The sequence below is a fragment of the Vulpes lagopus genome, chromosome 2, assembly GCF_018345385.1.
Source record: "Vulpes lagopus strain Blue_001 chromosome 2, ASM1834538v1, whole genome shotgun sequence".
Taxonomy (NCBI): Eukaryota; Metazoa; Chordata; class Mammalia; order Carnivora; family Canidae; genus Vulpes; species Vulpes lagopus.
Window position 1 is genome coordinate 168,239,991 of NC_054825.1, and position 19,417 is coordinate 168,259,407.

A 19,417-nucleotide genomic window follows, 5' to 3' on the forward strand; every position below is an offset into this window, starting at 1 on the left:
CATCATGAGCATCTGAGCCACCTACTGGGATATTCACTGGTGCCCTCTGGACCTGCGAGAGCCTGATCCTGTACACACCATACACACCTTTCCCGTGGATGATGGATGCTGCTGTGCATGCCCAGTGTCATGGTTTGGTAGCTCAGACAGCACGCACTATGTGATTTGCAGTTCAGGTCACAATGCCCTTGGTGGCCTGTAGTCCAATATTTAGACTCCCGTGGGACACAGTAATAAGCCAGGAGCTGCCTTCCAAATGGAGGGTAGTTATTTGTAGATGGAGACATACCTTTGCTCCAAAACCTTTGCTCCAAATCGTAATGAGTTTCTCATTATGATTATCCTATGATTTCTTTAGGTCACAGAAACTTTCAATGGACATTGGGTCCATTGGATTACGTGGCTTTCGTTCGACTCCTTTCCTACTCTAGGATCTACTCAAACCTGGTAGTCTTGTGGGATCTCGCAGAGATGACTAGGAGTCACAGGTTAAAATGCACTCATCCCTCCACCCCCAACAAATCTTAAGTGACCCTTTGTCTAAAGACAACCACACAGGGTGTAGCAAATTGTCTCAGAAGGGATACAGCAGTCCCCCCACCCAGTTTCAGTTCCCTGCAGTAAGCTGTGGTCTGGAACCAGATGATCCCCCCCCCCTTTTTTAGAAGTCTTTCTTTCTTTCTTTCTTTCTTTCTTTCTTTCTTTCTTTCTTTCTTTCTTTCTTTCTTCTTTCTTTCTTTCTTTCTTTCTTTCTTTCTTTCTTTCTTTCTTTCTTCCTTTTATTTATTTGAGGAGAGAGAGAGAGAGAGAGAGAGAGAGAGAGACCATGAGCAGGAGGAGCAGTGGAAGAGGGAGAAGCAGACTCCCTGCAGAGTAGGGAGCCCAACGCGGGGCTCCATCCCAGGACCCTGAAATCATGACCTCAGCCAAAGGCAGACAGTTAACTGACTGAGCTACCCAGGTGCCCTGGATGATTCCTCTTCTGACATGTGGGGAAAGGTCAGGACTGGCTGAACGCTGTATCACCAGGCCTGTGTCCTTCCTCTCCTTTCACCTCATCGTGTGGGCATTTTATCATCTCACATCATCACACAAAGAAGGGTGAGTCCCGTACAATAAGATGTTTTGAGGGAGAGAGACCACATTCACCTAACTTTTATTGTGGTATATTGCATAATTGGTCTATTTTGTTATTAGTCATTGTTATTAACCTCCTACTGCCCCTAACTTGGAAATTAAACTTTATCATACATATGTATGGATAGGAAAGAAGCATAGTACATATAGAGCTTGGTACTACCACAGTTTCAGGCATCCACTGGGGGCTTTAGAATGTCTCCTCCAGGGGCACCTGGGTGGCTTGGTGGTTGACTGTCTGCCTTTGGCTCAGGTCGTGGTCCTGGGGTCCTGGGATCAAGTCCTTCTCTCTCTGCCAATGCCTCTCCCTGTCTCTCTGTGTATCTCATGAATAAATAAACAAATCTTAAAAAAAAGAATGTCTCCTCTGCAGGTACAGAGGGGGGCTACTGTTTTGGGACATGCCTTAGAGCTAGACCCCTATGATTAATACCAACATGAGGGGGGTGCTTGTTTCCCACAGTTTGGCATACACAAGTCTTATTCCTGAATCATCAAGGAGGCTTGCTACCTCTTTTTCATCAATTTCTCAGAATGGATAATATCCATCCATTATGTTATGATGGATAACATACATCCATCAATGATTTAGCACAGTTCAATGTGCTGTAGAAACTCAGATAAAAAAAAAAAAAAAGAAACTCAGATGATCCAGGTCCCTCTGAACTATATTTTAGGACAGGGTGGGAGTGCTTCTCTGTGGGACCTTTACTGCAGAGATTAACGTCCAGAGCCATCATCCAAAGAACCCCTGCAAGTCCTGAGCATTTGAGCCTTTGACCAGTGCCCAACTTCCCTGCATCAATGGCTCCCTGTTTTTCTGGTCTAGGAGAATAGTCACTGTCTACACCTGTGGTTGTATCGCACAGTCCTTCTCAAATGGACCCCCACCTCCCAGCTTCAAGGCCCATGAGCAGCCCACGATGTATTGATCATCATCACTCATACTTTACAGAGGAGGATGAGGCTATTGGGAGAGGCGAAGTGAATGACCCAAGGCTACATAATCACGGAGCTATGGACCAGCCTGGTAGCAAACAGAGTTTCACATACCTACAACTGTAAGCTTTTTACTAAATAGCTCCATGCCCAGCCTTGCATTTGCCCCTTGAAATATGTGGGACGCACAGGAGAGTTGCCTGGATATCCTGACTCAGGCCTGCGCTGTCAGGCCCCTGCCAGCCTCTCCACTCTCAACACCCATCACTTCCCCCTTCCTTCTCTGCAGCCGAGTCACCTGCTTTCTAATCCTTACATAAGCCAGGAGTGGTCCCACCTCAGGGCTTTTGCACCTGCTCTTCGCTCTGCTTGGAATGCCTGCCCGCATAGCTTCCATAACTAGCACTTTCTTTTCATTCAGTCTTAGCTCACAGGTCACCTGTGACCTCACAGGTCACCTCCTCTGGGAGGCCTCCCCTGATCCAGTTCAGTCACTTACTTTCACATCACCTGCTCTTCATCCTGTCTTTTTTTTTTTAAATTATTTATTCATCACACACACACACACACACACACACACACACACACACACACACACACAGGCAGAGACACAGGCAGAGGGAGAAGCAGGCTTCATGCAGGGAGCCCGACGTGGGACTCCATCCTGGGTTTCCAGGACCACACCCCGGGCTGCGGGCGGCGCTAAACCTCTGTACCACTGGGGCTGCCCAGGAATATCCCGTCTTTGACAGAGATTCATTTTCCACAATCACCTCTCTCCCCAGCCTGGAACTTCAGTTCCCTGGTGGCCTGGTGGTGGTGGGGCGCCTGGGTGGCTCAGCTGGTTAAGCATCTGCCTTCAATTCAGGTCATGATCTCAGGGTCCTGGGATCTAGCTCTATGTCTAGCTCCCTGCTCAGCAGAGGAGCCTGCTTCTCCCTCTGCCTCTGCTCCTGTGCTTTCTCTCTCTTGCTCATGCTTTCTCTCAAATAAATAAATAAAATCTTAAAAAAAATAAAGTCTGGGGCCTGGATTGGGCTTGGAGTGGGGACAACAGAGGAAGAGAAAGCAGGAGGGAACATCAGGGTGGGGAGAGGGAATAAAATGGCAAGCAATGCAAGAAGGAAAGAGATAAATGAGGAGCAAGAATCCATGGCAGGCAGAGGTTAGAGCAGGGAGTTGTCAGTGCCCACAGGGGCCACCACACAATGTCATCACAGGTAGTTGGGCCATATCCCCACCTGGGGCCAGAAGGTGCCAGACTGGTGTGAGGCAACTGCCTTGCCATACTACCCTGAAACAGCATGGGGGTGGACACCTGCCTAGTGGGCCTCAGGAGGAAAGGGGGCTCGAGAGCTGGACCAATGGGGCCTGGGGTCTGCGATGTTTCTAACTGCTGGGGGTGGGGGCGGTCAGGGGTCCTGGACTCCTGGGTCCAGGGAAGGAAGGAGGACCCGATTTATCCAGTGAGACTCAGGCTGGGCCCAGACTTCCTCTATCAAGGCTCTCCCTCCTTCCTTTTTCTGGCAAGATATAAAAGGTCTGGGTACCCGGGAGAAAGCCCAGGAGCAAGAGTTCCAGCTGCCCTCATCATGAGCCCTGCCCTGCAGCTGGCTCTCCTGGGCGTGACCCTCATGCTGCCCCGTGAGTGAGGACCCCAACCTGGGAGGGTGTTTTCCTAGAGGATGGGCTCAGATGGATTTCTCTTCCCATCTCAGGAGTGCAGGCCCTGACCTGTCAGTCGGGGACACATAATTCTTTGAGAGATGTGTTGGAACTGCCCCTTGAGTGGACGGCTGGCCAGGAGTCATGTGAAGATGGCTGGGGTTGCCAAGACACACTTATCCTCATTGAGAATGGTAAGAAGGGCCCTGTGGGCCCCATGCTCAACTTCCACCGTCTTCAGGAGAGACATCCCTCCCTGTCCAGTCCTACTGTACTCTGTTGTAGGGACTCAGAAGCCCCCCTGTTCCTCTCCTCAGCAGGAACAGCCCTTGGAGCACCCAGTCACCTCTCCAGCCTCTCACCCTAGACCACCATGCAGACTTTCCCTCTAGGACCCCGGAGTCCTGATCCCCAGCCCCTTCCTCCCTCAGACCCAGGGGTCCAGGCCCCCAGCCCCTCTTCCCTCAGATGCAGGAGTCCAGGCCCTCAGCCCCTCCTCCCTTAGACTCAGGAGTCTAGGGTCTGCCTCTCTCTCGGTGCAGGACCCCAAGTGAATGTGGTGATCAGCAAGGGCTGCACTGCGGCGGCGGATCAGGATGTCCTCATCAGGGAGCACAGGGCAGGCCCTGGCCTCTCCATCCTCTCCTACACCCACGTGTGCCGGGAGAAAGACAACTGCAACAGCCTGTCCACCACCCTCCCACTCTGGTCCCTGCCCTCCACCACAGGTATAAGGGGAGGTTGGGAGGTGGAGGCAGAAGGGAAGAGAAGGAGCTGTCAGGGGCAGGGGTGCAGCAGGGCTGAGGAGTGGAAGTGAGCACAGAGGCAGCATCCATTTAGATCCCTCTTCCCTCCTCCCTCCCTGTCCACTCTCCCTGGGACCTCCTCCCTCAGCACCCCTTCTTCTGTTGGTCACTGAGCAGCAAACCACACTCATTTCCTACACCTAGCTTAGACTGTAGCATGGCCCTAACCTGGTGCATGCTCTTTTCTTCTTCTTCTCCTCCTCCACCTCCTCCTTTTTCTATTTAGAATTTGATTCGCTCATGTTTTGTTTAGGGTTTTGGCGATTCCTCTTCCAAAGTGAAATTAACCTATAACTTCTTTTTCTTTAGTTTTATTTGAGTCTGGTTGACACACAATGGGACATTAGTTTCACGCATACAGCACAGTGATTGGACAGCTGTGTATGTTATGCTGTGCTCACCACAAATATAGCTCCCGTCTGTTACCACACAACATTATTACAGTACATGGACTATACTCCTATCCTTGCTGGTATCACAAATCAAGTTTGGGGCAATGTGTTGTGTTTCCTTTACTCTTTGGAATGATTTGTGGACACCAGGGTCTGGTGTTTCAGGGAACCTGCAAGTGAACTCACTGGTTCCTCCCAGGGCACCCCTCCCCAACCTCGCCCCGCCGGTGCCCCAGCCTAGGTGCCCGTCCAAAGTTCTCCTGTCCCTCCCCTCCCCCGTTGCTCTCTCCCTTGCCACCTGTCCCCGATTCCCTGGTGTGCCTGCAAGAGAGGAGCCAAGGAGAACGTGTTTGTGGGAGACTGGGGAGGTTGCTTCTTGGGACCAGCAAAGCAGGATTGGGGGTGAGGGAAAGCTGGCTTCCATCTGAATCCAGAGCCTTCTCTCACTTACCCAGGCCCGGGCTCCCTGCGATGTCCAGTCTGCTTGTCTACAGAAGACTGTGAATCTGCAACAGAGCTGGCCTGCCCAGCTGGGAGCACACACTGCTACCGTGGGGCAGTCTGGATCAGAGGAGGTGAGCCAGGACAGCAGGTCCCCCATGGGGTGCTGAAATGGTGGAATTGGGGGGGTCTGAAGACCAAGATCTGGTTCTCTGGTGAAGGACAGAAGCTGGGACCTGAGGAAGGTGGCCCTGGCTTCCCAGAGCTGCGCCTCTCCCGAGGGCGAGGTAGTGCCAGCAATGTCTCCCTTACTCCCTCCCTGCCCCCGTCTACAGGGAATATCTTCCAAATTCTGAGAGTCCAAGGATGCACATCCCAACCAGGCTGCGATCTGCTTAATGGGACTCAGGAAATTGGGTCCATCAAAGTGAGTGAGGACTGCAGGCCTAATGGTGAGTGTCAGGGCCACAAAAAGCACAGCCTGGGGCTGGAGGACCCACTAGCAATCTGAATGTTTATTTAAGCCAGATTCCGGAGCCTTTACAGTCACTTTAAATTCTAGGAATTTTATGCTGAGAAGGATGGGGACCTTATGGAGTCTTCCGAGCAGAGGAGCTACATGAATAAACTTACCCCTAATGAGGATCCCCCTGGCTGCTGGGGGTGGGGCTGGGAAATCAGGGGGAAGCAGGTGAGGGCCAGTGGTCTTGGCCCTGGGGGAAGCAGTAGAGATGGTGAGAAGCTGGCAGGTCCTGGTGGTATTTTGGGGCTGAAGCCACAGGACTTCCTGATGGGTGCAACCCAAGAGGAAGGCAGTTGCCAAAAAATGATGGCAATATTTTACCAGAGCAGCTGCAAGAGAGGAGATGCCATTGACCAAGATAGGGAAGTGGGGGCGAGGCGGGGGAGGGGGGAGGAGGCGTGAAGTGGGACGAGCCTTGGAGCAGACAGCAGAGCGTGGTTGTGTCATCTGTGTAGTGGGGAGATGAGCAGGCCTCCCTCTTGGGGCTGGTGGAGGTTGCGTGCTTGTGGATGCCTCCTTACCAGCCTGGGTGCTTCTGCGTCTAGGAAACCATCCCTGCTGGCCACGTGAAGGCTGAAGAGAAGATCTAGGCTCATGGTTTTCAAATTGACTCCCAAGGGCTCAATACCTTGGCCCCAGGTAGCCGAGGATGGTCAGCACCCACCTCGAGGAGACGGAACACCTGTGTTCTGAGCTCAGCCCTGCCAATTACTTATGGTGGGACACAGGGCAAGCTCCTAAACCAGTCTCTGCCTCTATTTCCCAACTTGCTGGTGGGGTGATGATGATTATGCCACCTACACTGGAGGTTGCTGTGAGGAAATGAGGTAATCCGGGTGAAGGGAGCTCCCTAGGAGGCTTACATGAGCTAGTCCGTGGAAAACAACCAGTATAGCCAGGCACATAGTAGATGCTCAGTGCACACTAGGCATTTGAGTATTTTGGCCTGGAACACAGGGTTTCCAGTGAAAAGAAATATATGGTGGGGGCGCCTGGGTGGTACGGTGGGTTGAGCATCCGACTCTTGGTTTTAGCTTGGGTCGTGATCTCAGGGTTGTGGATTGAGCCCCACGTCGGGCCCCATGCTTAGCAGCGGGGTATGCTTGTGTTTCTCTCCCTCTCCTTCAGCCGCTCCCCTCTTTCTCTCCCTCTCAAATAAAGAAACAAATCTTAGAAAAAAAGAAAATATGGAAATATATGGTGGCTGGCTACCCTCCTCATCCAGATGGGTAAGGGAAGTAGAGTTTGACTCAGGCGAAAGAAGAGCCATTATACCTGTCACACCCAAAGGGAGGAGGGCTCTTCCTTAAGGATCATCGAGAAAGGCTCTCCAAGGTGTTCAGGCAAAAACAGGGTAAAGAATGGGGATGAGACCCCAACTTCCAAGGTCCCTTCTAAATCTGAGATTGGGGGACTCTGTGGCCAGATCACCTGGAGAATGACCCAAGAACATGGCCACCTTCTCAAGTATGGGATCCAGAGGGAGAGACATGGCTGATTCCCTGGCTTACATGGACCCATACATACCAACTCCTCCCTAGCTTTTCTGACCTGTCAACGGGGGATCATGTTGCACAGCCGTCAACATCTGTCTCAGACACCCATCAAGTGGACCCCAAATAACTACGAGCTTTGTAACATTGGGGAGGTGTGTCAGGAAACACTTCTGCTCATCGACGTAGGTACGTGGGCTGCTCGGGGTCCCAAGTGTCCCCATCCTGGGTCCTGTCCCCTGAATTTCCTGCCACATTCCCCTCATGCCTCACATTCTAAGCTCAGGTCTTCCTCTTTCTGGGGCTTGGTTCCCCCTTCTGGAAATGGGGTGAAATGACAGCAGTAATAGTACCTACCTTGCCAGGTGCTTGTCATAGTCTGTGCGCAGAGGGCTGAAAACACCTAGCACAGAGTAACCTCACTAATTTCATCTGAGATTTACTGAGCATCTGCTGTGTGTCAAGCACTGTCATAGGCACCATGGACACCTTGAGTCTGCCTTCCTCCAGCTGTACATGCCAGTGGGGAGGCAGCAAAAAATACAGACAAAACAGAGTAAGGTGCAGATGTGAAGAAAAGAGCCACTCCGAGGGGAAAGAGGTTGGGAGAACTAGGTAAAGTTTGCCAGGCTTAAAAGCAGGTGGCCGGGGAAGCTGCTGGAGCAAGTGACGTTTGAGGGAGAACCGATGGATGGCAGAGCTGGCTCTGGTCCCCAGCCATCCCCCTACACTCACTGTGCCCTAGAAATCAGGCATCTGCGCTCACCCTCCACCTGCCTGCTGAGGGTTGGGTAGTCCCTGGCTCTGCCTCGATCATAAGATCCCCCTGCCCCAGCCCAGCTTTTGCTCTCTCGCCCCTCAGGACACAAATCAATCATAGTAGGAAGCAAAGGTTGCAGCAAGGGCAGGACACAGGATGCCCCAACTATCACCATACACTCGGCCCCCCCTGGAGTACTGGTGGCCTCCTATGCCCATTTCTGCTCCTCCGACAGATGCAACAGGGCCAGCAGTACCAGTGTCCTGTTGAACTCTCTCCCTCGTTCAGGTATGGAATCCCAGTGGGTTGGGTGGGACCAGGAACACTGAGCCGTGGGGAGACACAGGGACCCCAGGGATAGAGGGGGGTGGTTACAGCAAGGAGCAGAGCTTTCGACCCTCACCTTCTCTCTACTTTTCAGCTGCCCCTGCCCCGGGAGATTTGCAGTGTCCCGTCTGTCTGCAGATCTTTGGATCCTGCCCAGAAAACCCAGAAAAAGTTACATGCCCCAGTGGCACCACTCACTGTTATAGTGGTTACATTACTCTCCGGGAAGGTGAGTGCTGATGGCCAGGTCCCAAGAATGCAGGGTTGGGGGCCTGGATTCACTGGTTCTGAGGTGGGAGGGTTCTTGAGGCCCTGACTCAAGGGTTTGAAGGGGGGGGGGTAGCTGGGAACTCGATTTCTGGGTCTGAGGAAGGAGGGGATTAAGCAGGGTCTCTAGATCTGAGGGTCCCTGGGGGGATCCTGGATTCCTGGGTCTTCGGACTTTAAGCGTGCTGTCCTTTGAAACCTCTTCGACTCACTCTCTAGGTGGGATATATTCTGCATTGGACATTCAGGGCTGCATGACCCAAGGTTCCAGCTCCTTGTTGAATCATGCCCGGACAATTGGGGTCTTCTCTGTGATGGAGGACTCTAAGAAGAGCCGGACCCAGTTCTCCAGACTGGGGAGGTCCCTACACAAATGATGGGGCTTGAGCTATCCCTAGCCCCTGGTGTGGGATGCCTCTCTGCTGACCTCACTTCCCTATGGCTCTTAGCTCCTTGCTGACCCCTAAACTAACCTTCCCTCTGATTTCATGAACAAACAGCCTTGGACACTGAATTTGTTTCCTTGTCCTCTCCATGAATTGCCATCCCCTGGTACATCCAGATACTTCATGGCCTGATAACAACAAGTGGAGGCATCTGGGGGCAGCTGAACTTGCCCTCTGGGTGAGGGGATAGTTAAGCAGTGGTCACAGGTGTCTGATGATAAAGATATCGTCCTTGGGGCTCCTGGGTGGCTCAGTGGTTGAGCGTCTGCCTTTGGCTCAGGTTGTGATCCCGGGGTGCTGGGACTGAGTCCTGTGTCGGGCTCCCTAGAGGGAGCCTGCTTCTCCCTCTGCCTATGTCTCTGCCTCTCTGTGTTTCTCATGAATAAATAAATGAAATCTTAAAAAAAAAAAAAAAGACATCGTCCTTTCCCTGAATGCTGAGATTTCTCTGTGAGGGGAGGGCAGGACATGCAGAGATCTGGCATGGGGATAAGAGGAGCCCAGTGAGAGATTCGCCATCTCAGGACCTTCCTTCACTGTTCAGGTGCATGTCCCCATTCCACCTTGGAGGGTAGCAGAGCCTCCAGGATGCTCGGGCTAAAGGTACGTGGACATCACCATGATCTGGGAGGTGGTGTCACACCATCACACCACCGATGAGACCTCTCTCTTAGCAGGGACTCCTACCCAAGGGGGACTCATCCTACCCGAGAAACTTGACATAGGGTTTGTGAGGAATAGAGAAAGAAGAGATTTTGCAGTTTCTCGAGGCTGATTTTCTTGGTCTTTGTAACCATTCTGGGCCCAAGAAAGGTGAGGAAAAGTCTTTACTATTATTGGAATCTGTAGGGGGAAGGGTACGTGGGTGAGGTTTTCAGAGGGCTGCCTGGTAGGTGCTCTGATTTCAGGCTGAAAAGGCCACCCAGCCTACACCGTAGGGAGGTTGCTAGGGAATTATCACCCCAGTGTTACTCAGAGTCCTCCCTCTTGTCTGCTAGTTGGGGCTCCTCTGGAACATAGCTGGAGGGCAGGCAGTTGCCCCACCGATGCAGCCCCAAAGATCTGCCACCCACAGCACAGAGCAAGGGGAGGACACCAGGTGTCCCGCCCGGTCCACCCTCTTCCTGCTCACATCTACCCCCTTCCCTTGTCCAGATGAAAACCAGAGTCCTCGGTATAGAAGATACACAATTCCCATCCATTACTTAATCACAGCAACAACATGGCATGCTAATGATAATGAGTTGGATGCCCACAGTGATGACCAGTTCTTCATATGCCATGGTGAGAGGAAGATGGGGAAGAAAATAATGTAAAAACAAGGCTGCAAAGGTCCTGGATGTGTAGCCAGTGGTAACCAGAACTGGCGCCTTACCCCACCCATTCCATATCATCTTACTACCTGCCAACACCTAGTCTAAGCAATTGTGTGACACAAATCTTCGTTCTTATGAGGTGTGGGTGTTTGATGATCTTTATTGAGTGTCTGTAGTTTTGCATGGAGCAGGGCCACTGGCCATGGAAATATGAAGATGTACCCCTTACACCTCACCTGGCTTCCAAACATAGTCCTCCCTGATCCGGTGACTCAACCTCCCTCTGGCAGTCACGCTCCATCTGGTGATTAGCAGGATGCTCCTACTTTTTGCTTTCTGTTATAGCCACGTGGGGAAGCACAAAATGACTGGGATGAAGTGGCTTCCAGTTGACTAGAATTATGATGGGTTCTTCACCCACCTAATCTCAAGGTCAAAGAGACCAGAAGTGGTTTGTTGGGTACAGTAGTGGGAGGGGCTCTCCCTTATTCTCCTGGAGTTTCATGGATTCTTGCATTCTGGCTATAGGGGATGTGGCACAGTAGACTGACTACCGATTTAAGACCTACATTCCTGATGGATACCAGGGTACCATCTCTCATCCAGTGCCATCAGGGGCCATTCTATCACCCTAATAAGCTAACTGTCTCCATCTAATGGGACACCTGGGAAGATTGGTGAGCTCCATGACTGCGAGTTAATTACCCCACTTCCTCATGGGACACCGTAACAATACAAAAGACATTTTCTAAGTTCCTAAATGGCACTGTTGACAGAAGCATTGGGTGTCTAAGGAAGGTGAATGGGAACCCACGCATGTGGATTCAGGCATGTGTATATTCCTGTGAGGATAAAGCTCAGTCCTCTTCATGATGGGGCACACCTTGTGTAGTCCTGCTGTAGACCAACACCATAATGGGCTTAGAATGGCCTCTGCCTCTGTTGGTTTGGGCACTGAGTATAGTCAACAGCCTGGTCAGCCTTGCAGAGTTAGCCCATTTGTTGTAAACCATGTGGAGCTTCCACTCCAGCCCACATCACGCGGCTGTTCCTCACTGCATGTGTTCTGGTGGGCATCAGCGTGGGTCATGAACACCTTCACACTCTGTGTCTACCTCCAGAGGACCATCTACATATCCTCCCTGTCTTCATTTTATACTTTTACTCTTTTCTTTTTTTTCTTTATACTTTTATTCTTTCCAAGTCCTTGATCAGGTTGCTCATATGGATCCATGCATAAGTGGACCTAAGGACATCCATCTCTCCCACAAGGTGGACCCCTGAAGTTTCACCACCTGAAGAAATTCCCTACATCGCTCCTTCAGGGCCACATGGATGCAGTGCTAACCCAGTATCTATACATTGCCTGGCACCATCCCATCATACAGATCTGTTCATAAACCTGGTCTGTTGTTTCCCTTTTCTATAAACAGATCACAGGGAATATCCATGAGCCCATAGGTATAGGTGGAGGGGAAAGCATCAGGAACAGGTGCCATGGGTATCTGAACCATCTGAGGTGTATGCCTGTATCTTCCATTCCCACTTGAGTCTGATCCCATACACATATTTTCCATGGATGATGGATGTTGCTGTGCACACCCAGCATCACGGTTTGGTAGTTTGCACCCAGTATGTGATATGTATTTCAGGTCACAGTGCCCTTGGTGTTCGTGGCTCGGTGACTTTGTCAGTTTGACCTTCTACAACAAAATACCATGGCTTATCAGCAACTGAAGTTTATTTCTCACAGTTTTGGAGGCTGGGAGTTCAAGATCAGGATGCCCTCTTGTGGGCTACAGACGGGATATTTCTCATTGTAGCTTCACGTGGCCAAAGGAAAGCTAACTGGTTCCAAAAGAGTGCTATGATGGTTGATTGATTGAGTTCTATTTTTATTTTTTAAAAAGATTTACTTATTTATTTATGAGAGACAGAGAGAGACTGAGGGAGAGAGAGAGAGAGAGAGAGAGAGAGAGAGAGATGCAGAGACACAGGCAGAGGGAGAAGCAGGCCCCATGTAGGGAGCCCGATGTGGGACTCGATCCCAGGACTCCAGGACTACGCCCTGAGCTGAAGGCAGATGCTCAACCACTGAACCATCCAGGTGCCGCTGTTTGATTTTTAAAGATTTTATTTATTCATTCGTGAGATACAGAGAGGCAGAGACATAGGCAGAGGGAGAAGCAGTCTCCCAGTGGGGAGCTTGATGCAGGACTTGATCCCAGGACCCCAGTATCATGACCTGAGCCAAAGGCAGATACTCAACCACTGAGACACCCAGGTGCCCCTGTGGTGGTTGATTTAATCTTCAACTTGACTGGGCTCAGGGATGCCCACATAGCTAGTAAAACATTATTTATGGGTTTACTGTGAGGCTGTTTCCAGAAGAGAATAGCATTTGAATTGGTGAACTGAGCAAAGATGGCCCACACCAATGCAAGTGGGCCTCTTCCAATCTGCTGAGGGCCCAAATAGAATAAAAAGGTGGAAGAAGGAGGGATATGCTCTATGCTTCAGCTGTAACTTCTGTCTTCTTCTGCCCTCCAACATCAGCCCTTTAATTATCTGGCCTTTGGATTTGGACTGGGATTTACACCACTGGCTCCTTGGTTCTTAGGCCCGAGGTTTGCATCAGAAGGACATCACCTTGGGACTCTTGGGTGGTTCAGTCAGGCATCCGACTCTTGATTTCAGCTGAGATCATGATTTCAGGGTTGTGAGACGGAGATGGGCTGAGCACTGAGCATGGAGCCTGCTTAAAGCCTCTGTCTCCTGCTCCCTCTGCCCCTCCCCCACTCTCTAAACAAACAAACAAACAAATAAATAAAAGAATGACACCACCTACTTCCCTGGGCCTCCAGCTTGCAGACAGCAGATCATGAGGGTTCTTAGCCCCCATAATTGTATAAACCAATTCTTCATAATAAATTTCGTTCTATATATCTATATACATCCTATTGGTCCTGTTTTTCTGGAGAACCCAGACCACTATGGGTGCTAATCCCATTCACAAGAACTCCACCCTTATGATCTAATTTTATCTCTCAAAGGCTTCAAGGTCAAACACCTTCATACTAGGATTAGGGTTTTAACATATGAATTGCGGGATGGGACACACATATTTAGTCCAGTGCACCTGGCATCCAGATTCCACCTTGGGCCCAGTGACAAGCCAAGTGGCCCTTTCCAAATAAGTATGTACAGAGGGAGACATGGGTTTTTTTCTAAAACCCATAGTTCTGCACTGTGACTCTTCTATTGGAAATTATAAGATGCTCTGTAAAAAGTGTGCTGGGTTTGGGACAGATGCTCTTACTGTCATTAATTTCTAAATATAATCACCTAGAAATTATTTTAGAAGAATATTTTGATATTTCCAACTGGAAGACTTTAGTGGGAGAAGGCTAGGTTAGTTTCTAGCATAATTCTTTTGCGCGTTTTTAATGGTTTGTCCTTTTTGTAAGTTATAGCTATTTCCTCTGTGGCTGATCCTTTATTGTCCCTACTATTATGGTATTTAACTGTATCTGCACTTACAAACATGTAATTCTTCTTTTAGTGCCAGCATGAGGATTAGTCAGGTCTGATTTCCCCTTACAGGAGTAAGGTTTTTGCCCAATTGTATTTGTGAAACCAGTCACAAGATTTAAAAAATCGAATACAAGTGACTGATCCACTGGGGAAAAAAAAAAAAAAAAAAAAAAGAACTACTCCAGGGAGTTACTGGAGCTACTCCAGAAGAAAAAGGAATTGGAATTTAGATTTCATTTATTTGCAGAGACTTGAGCCAGATTATGCTCATTTGATTTCTAAATTATTCATGTTGGGTCTAAAGTCAATTTCAACCAACAAAGAACCAACTTTTAAAGCTGTTTAAGTTCTGCAGGCATGAGTTGCAAAAGTAATGGTGAGAGAGACAATTTTCCTTAACCCCTTTCTTGTCTCCCTCATCTTTAAGGAAAAGAGAGAGGCAGAAAGAGAGGAAGAAGGAGAAAGAAACATTAAATATAGGAGCAAAAGAAACTTAGTTATGGAATGGAGAAGGAGAAATAGAAAGAGACAGAATGAAGTTCAGGTTTTATAGTATCTGAAGATCAGCCTCTGTCCTCTGGACACTGACCTCTAATCTGATCTCAGAATCACAAGTTCCTTAACTCTCACCCCATCCAAGCCCATGTTCTGACCATGAATATCTTCTTATAACCAATACCCAACCCTGACAAGGCTGAGCCTTGACCCTGAGCCTAAACCTTCACTGTTATTTATACTGCAGACTTGAACCTTAAAGAACCTAAAAGGGCCATTGCCCCAAGAAATTCCCCAAAGAAGGTACTTCTCAGGGCAATGGTGGCTGAGGCAGCCTTCCACTTCCCCATCTGCATCAGCTGTTTCCGCATCGTACACATTCTCTGAAGCCACTCATTGAAAAAAAATCACTTTGTTGGTCTTGCACTCCTTGTACTGCCCCTTCTCTTCTCAGACAAGTGTCTTCCAGTCTCTGGATACCATTATTTTCTTCTACTCGTTCACCTTCCACTCACCTGATCATCTCTCCATCTTCCCCTTTCGTTAAGTTGCCTTTACCAAGGTCACCAACATGCTGCCAGGCATTCCTCAGGCTAGTTTTGTAGCATTTGGCATGACACTTCTTTCCTGCAATCACCCCCGAAAGGGTAAATACAAATTGAGAAAGAAAGGAAAATTAGTTTTCCCTGGTGCAAAAAGGGAAAGAGATCCCCCCTTTTTTTTCAGAAATATTTTCTTTAGGAAATATGTAATTGTAAGTAAATGCTTTCTCTGTCCCTTTGAGATGTATGTAAATCTTGAAAACATCTAAATAGGCCTATTGCCCCCTTTATAACTCGGGGATGTCTTTCTCAATGACATGGGAATCCATCTCTTTGAAATAGAATCAGCAAGAAAGATGGTGCCCCCAGATTATTTCTTAGTTTCTTTTTATTCCTTCAAAGATTTTTTTATTTTAGATAGAGAGAGACAGAAAATAGAGAGAGAGAGAGAGAGAGAGAGAGAGAGAGAGAGCATGAGCAGGCAGAGGGGCAGAGGGAGAAGCAGATTGGGGCTCAATCTTGGGACTCTAGGATCATGACCTGAGTGAAAAGCAGATTCCCACCTGCTGAGCCATCCAGGTGTCCCTTCCCAGTTTCTGGGAAAGGGTAGGAGCCTAACTTAGGTGATGGCACCTCATACTAGCTTTGTAGAACTACCTTCAGTCATAAAGATATGAGAAGTTTAGGGATGCCTGGGTGGCTCATTCAGTTAAACATCTGCGTTGGGCTCAGGTCATGTTTCCTGGGTCCTGGGATCAAGCCCTCTGCTGAGCAGGGAGTCTGCTTCTCCCTCTTCCCCTCCCCCTGCTCATGCTCTCTCTCTCTTAAATAAATAAGTAAAGTCTTAAAAAAGATATGAGTTTACTTTTCCTTGATAAAACCAATTAACTAGCACAGATGGTCACCCCCAATCACCAGGCTAATTTAGGATGAACTATGTGTGACAAATGGTACTGTCAAGTGCTCTTACTTGATTAGTGTTCAGACTACAACATGTATGTAATGAGTAGCATCTGCCTGGCTATGTAAGGGGCTGAGCTTTCTCTGTGCAATTTCTTAGAGTGTCAAATGTGGTGCATATCACATTCTGGTTTAATGCTTATTCAATAATAAAACTCTTATTTCTCTCTCTCTCTCTCTCTCTCTCTCTCTCTCTCTCTGACCCCCCCCCAAATAAATAAATAAATAAATAAATAAATAAATAAATAAATAAAATCTTAAAAAAAATCTGATCCAGGCAGGCACTTCTGTGGCTAACCCCCAGATGTTGCTCTTCTGCTGGCTCATCTTGTCCTGCACCTTCCTTCAGCTCCTCCAACTCCTGAGTCAGGTGTGTGCTTAGCTCTATGACAAAGGATGCCAGCTTCACCTGAAGGAGACTCAACATCGCCAGGATGGAGGCAGCAGGATTGGACACAGGCTCCCATCCATCCTGAAGGCTTCCACCTCACATTCAGAGGTTCCAGCTTCCCTTCCTAACACCAGTCTGGAGGCCAGTTATACCAAGGGAGGTGACTACTCAGGAATCACAGTTGTCATCAGGTCTGTCCCTGTAGTACTTTCTGGCCAAGGGTGATACAGTGTTTTTGGCTCATTCTCAGTATGACTCTATTTGGGACAGACTCCATTCAATCTGATGTGCATTAGTCAGGAGCATAGACATGATCAAAGTCTATAATGCCATGGCTTCTGGAAGGGATGAGGAAGAGGCTGTATCTCTTGCACCCAAAAGTGGGGAGGGGAAGGTGGGGAAGAGCTGCCCACATGGGTAGGTCATTAGATGTCTTTCTCCTTCTTGGATTTTTGCCACTCAGATTGGGATGTTGTCAGGTGAGCTCAGTTTTCCCTTATATCAACTCATTCTCATCAGAATGCAAACATGCTACCAATTCTCTCACCGTATTAAAATAATATATATATCCTATCTTGATTCCACTCCTTCCTAAACCTTCCATCCCTTTTTGGCAAAATTCCTTGAAAGGTAGTCTCCGTGTTGCTAATCTAATGTCTAATTCTCAGCATTCATCTTACTTGAATTAGACTGGTACATGTTTACCTATCAGCACACATGGCTTTCCTCCTGCTTCTCCAGTTGCTCTCTGGAAGTCTCCACTGTTTTGTCATGTTTGTCATCTTCCCACCCTCTAGACCTGGGAGTTCTTTGAGGCTTGGTTCTCAGTCCTCTCTTCTTTACTTCCCACCCTCACTCACACTTCATGCTAAAATCCCATCTTAAGGCTTTAAATACAATACTACCTACATGCTGATAATTACTACATTTCTATCTCCAGCCAAGACCTCTCAAGCCACATATATCCAAATATCAATTTATCATCACTATTTGGATGTCCAATAAGCTCAGATTTAGCATACCCAAAGTTAAGCTCCTAATATCCTTCCTCACCTCTTCCCACCTCCACCCCAAGACTGTTCCTCTTTCTGTCTTCATTTCAGGACAAATGGCTGCTTACTTCCTCCAGCTACTTAGTCTAACAGCTTTGGAGTCATCCCTACTCCTCTGTTTCTCTTGCATTTCACATACTACCTGCCAGAAAAATCCTATTTGACTCCATCTTCAATGTATACCCAGAGTCAGACCACTTGTCACCACTGCCACCAGTGCCACTCTGGTCCAACACACCTGTGTCTCTCACCTGGATTAAATTGCAACAATCTCCTTACTGGTCCCCTCTGCCTCTCTACAGTGTATCTCTACTACACACGGAATCCAAAAAAAAAAAACTTTGAAAACACAGGCCATGTCATTCTCAGGCTTGAATCCCTCCAGTGAGTAAGTTGGAGAATAAAGGCTAAAGTCCTTATAGGTTCTACATGCTGCAGACTCTACCAACCCATTCAACTGCATTTCCTACCATTCTCCTTCTTGTTGAAAGATATCCATTAAGCTAGATTTTGTTATGCTTCTTAAACATACTTGACTAATTCCTACCCCAGGGTCTCTGCACTTACTGTTCTCTCTTCCTGTGATGATGTTTCCTCTAGTCTTTGTATGTCCAGATGCCACCTTCCATGACCCCTGATGTAGCAAGTCACTTTCTTACACATCTCCCTATGTTTTCAACTTTCTAGTGTGATTTTTGAACATCTAGAAAAGTTGGGAAAATAATACAAAAAATATCTGTATCCTTTCCTTAGTTCCAAAGTGTAACATTTTACCACATTTTTTTCTTTTGTTGAACCATTTTCCGCTTTCTTTGTGATTCTTTTTTTAACCATTTCATTTTTGTATATTTTTTTTATTGGAGTTCGATATGCCAACATATAGTATAACACCCAGTGCTCATCCCGTCAGGTGCCCCCCTCAGTGCCCATCACCCAGTCGCACCAACCCCCTGCCCACCTCCTTTTCCACCACCCCTTGATCGTTTCACAGAGTTAGGAGTCTCTCATGATCTGTCTTCCTTTCTGATATTTCCCACTCATTTTCTCTCTTTTCCCCTCTAATCCCTTTCACTATTTTTTATATTCCCCAAATGAGTGAAACCATATAATGATTGTCCTTTTCCGATTAACTTACTTCACTCAGCATAATACCCTCCAGTTCCATCCACATTGAAGCAAATGGTGGGTATTTGTCGTTTCTAATGGCTGAGGAATATTCCATTGTATACATAAACCATATCTTCTTTATCCATTCATCTTTTGATGGATACTGAGGCTCCTTCCACAGTTTGGCTATTGTGGACATTGCTGCTATAAACATCGGGGTGCAGGTGTCCCAGCGTTTCACTGCATCTGTATCTTTGGGGTAAATCCCCAGCAGTACAACTGCTGGGTCATAAGGCAGATCTATTTTTAACTCTTTAATACCACACAGTTTTCCAGAGTGGCTGCACCAGTTCATATTCCCAGCAACAGTGCAAGAGGGTTCCCCTTTCTCCACATCCTCTCCAGCATTTGTTGTTTCCTGCCTTGTTAATTTTCCCCATTCTCACTGGTGTGAGGTGGTATCTCGTTGTGGTTTTGATTTGTATTTCCCTGATGGCACATGATGCAGAGCATTTTCTCATGTGCTTGTTGGCCATGTCTATGTCTTCCTCTGTGGAATTTCTGTTCATGTCTTTTGCCCATTTCATGATTGGATTGTTTGTTTCTTTGCTGTTGAGTTTAATAAGTTCTTTGTAGATCTTGGATATTAGCCCTTTATCTGATAAGTCATTTGCAAACATCTTCTTCCATTCTGTTGGTTGTCTTTTAGTTTTGTTGATTGTTTCCTTTGCTGTGCAGAAGCTTTTTACCTTGATTAAGTTTCAATAGTTCATTTTTGCTTTTGTTTTCCTTGCCTTCATGGATGTATCTTGCAAAAAGTTGCT

General features: G+C 48.0%; 1 protein-coding gene across 1 annotated transcript; it reads left to right on the forward strand.

Moving 5' to 3' along the window:
- Positions 1 to 3,668: 3,668 nt before the first annotated feature.
- CD177 (CD177 molecule) lies at positions 3,669 to 9,493 on the forward strand. Its single transcript, XM_041734557.1, has 9 exons — positions 3,669 to 3,720; positions 3,795 to 3,935; positions 4,284 to 4,469; positions 5,395 to 5,514; positions 5,716 to 5,832; positions 7,445 to 7,585; positions 8,259 to 8,444; positions 8,578 to 8,712; positions 8,970 to 9,493. The coding sequence occupies exons 1-9, from the start codon at positions 3,669 to 3,671 to the stop codon at positions 9,125 to 9,127; spliced, it is 1,236 nt and encodes a 411-aa protein (XP_041590491.1). The 3' UTR covers positions 9,128 to 9,493.
- Positions 9,494 to 19,417: the final 9,924 nt, after the last annotated feature.

Coding starts and splice junctions, on each gene's coding strand:
- CD177 (XM_041734557.1), top strand. CDS start 3,669: ATGAGCCCTGCCCTGCAGCTGGCTCTCCTGGGCGTGACCCTCATGCTG. Junction 5,515..5,715: donor GGCAGTCTGGATCAGAGGAG/GTGAGCCAGGAC, acceptor CCCCGTCTACAG/GGAATATCTTCCAAATTCTG. Junction 7,586..8,258: donor ACTTCTGCTCATCGACGTAG/GTACGTGGGCTG, acceptor CTCGCCCCTCAG/GACACAAATCAATCATAGTA.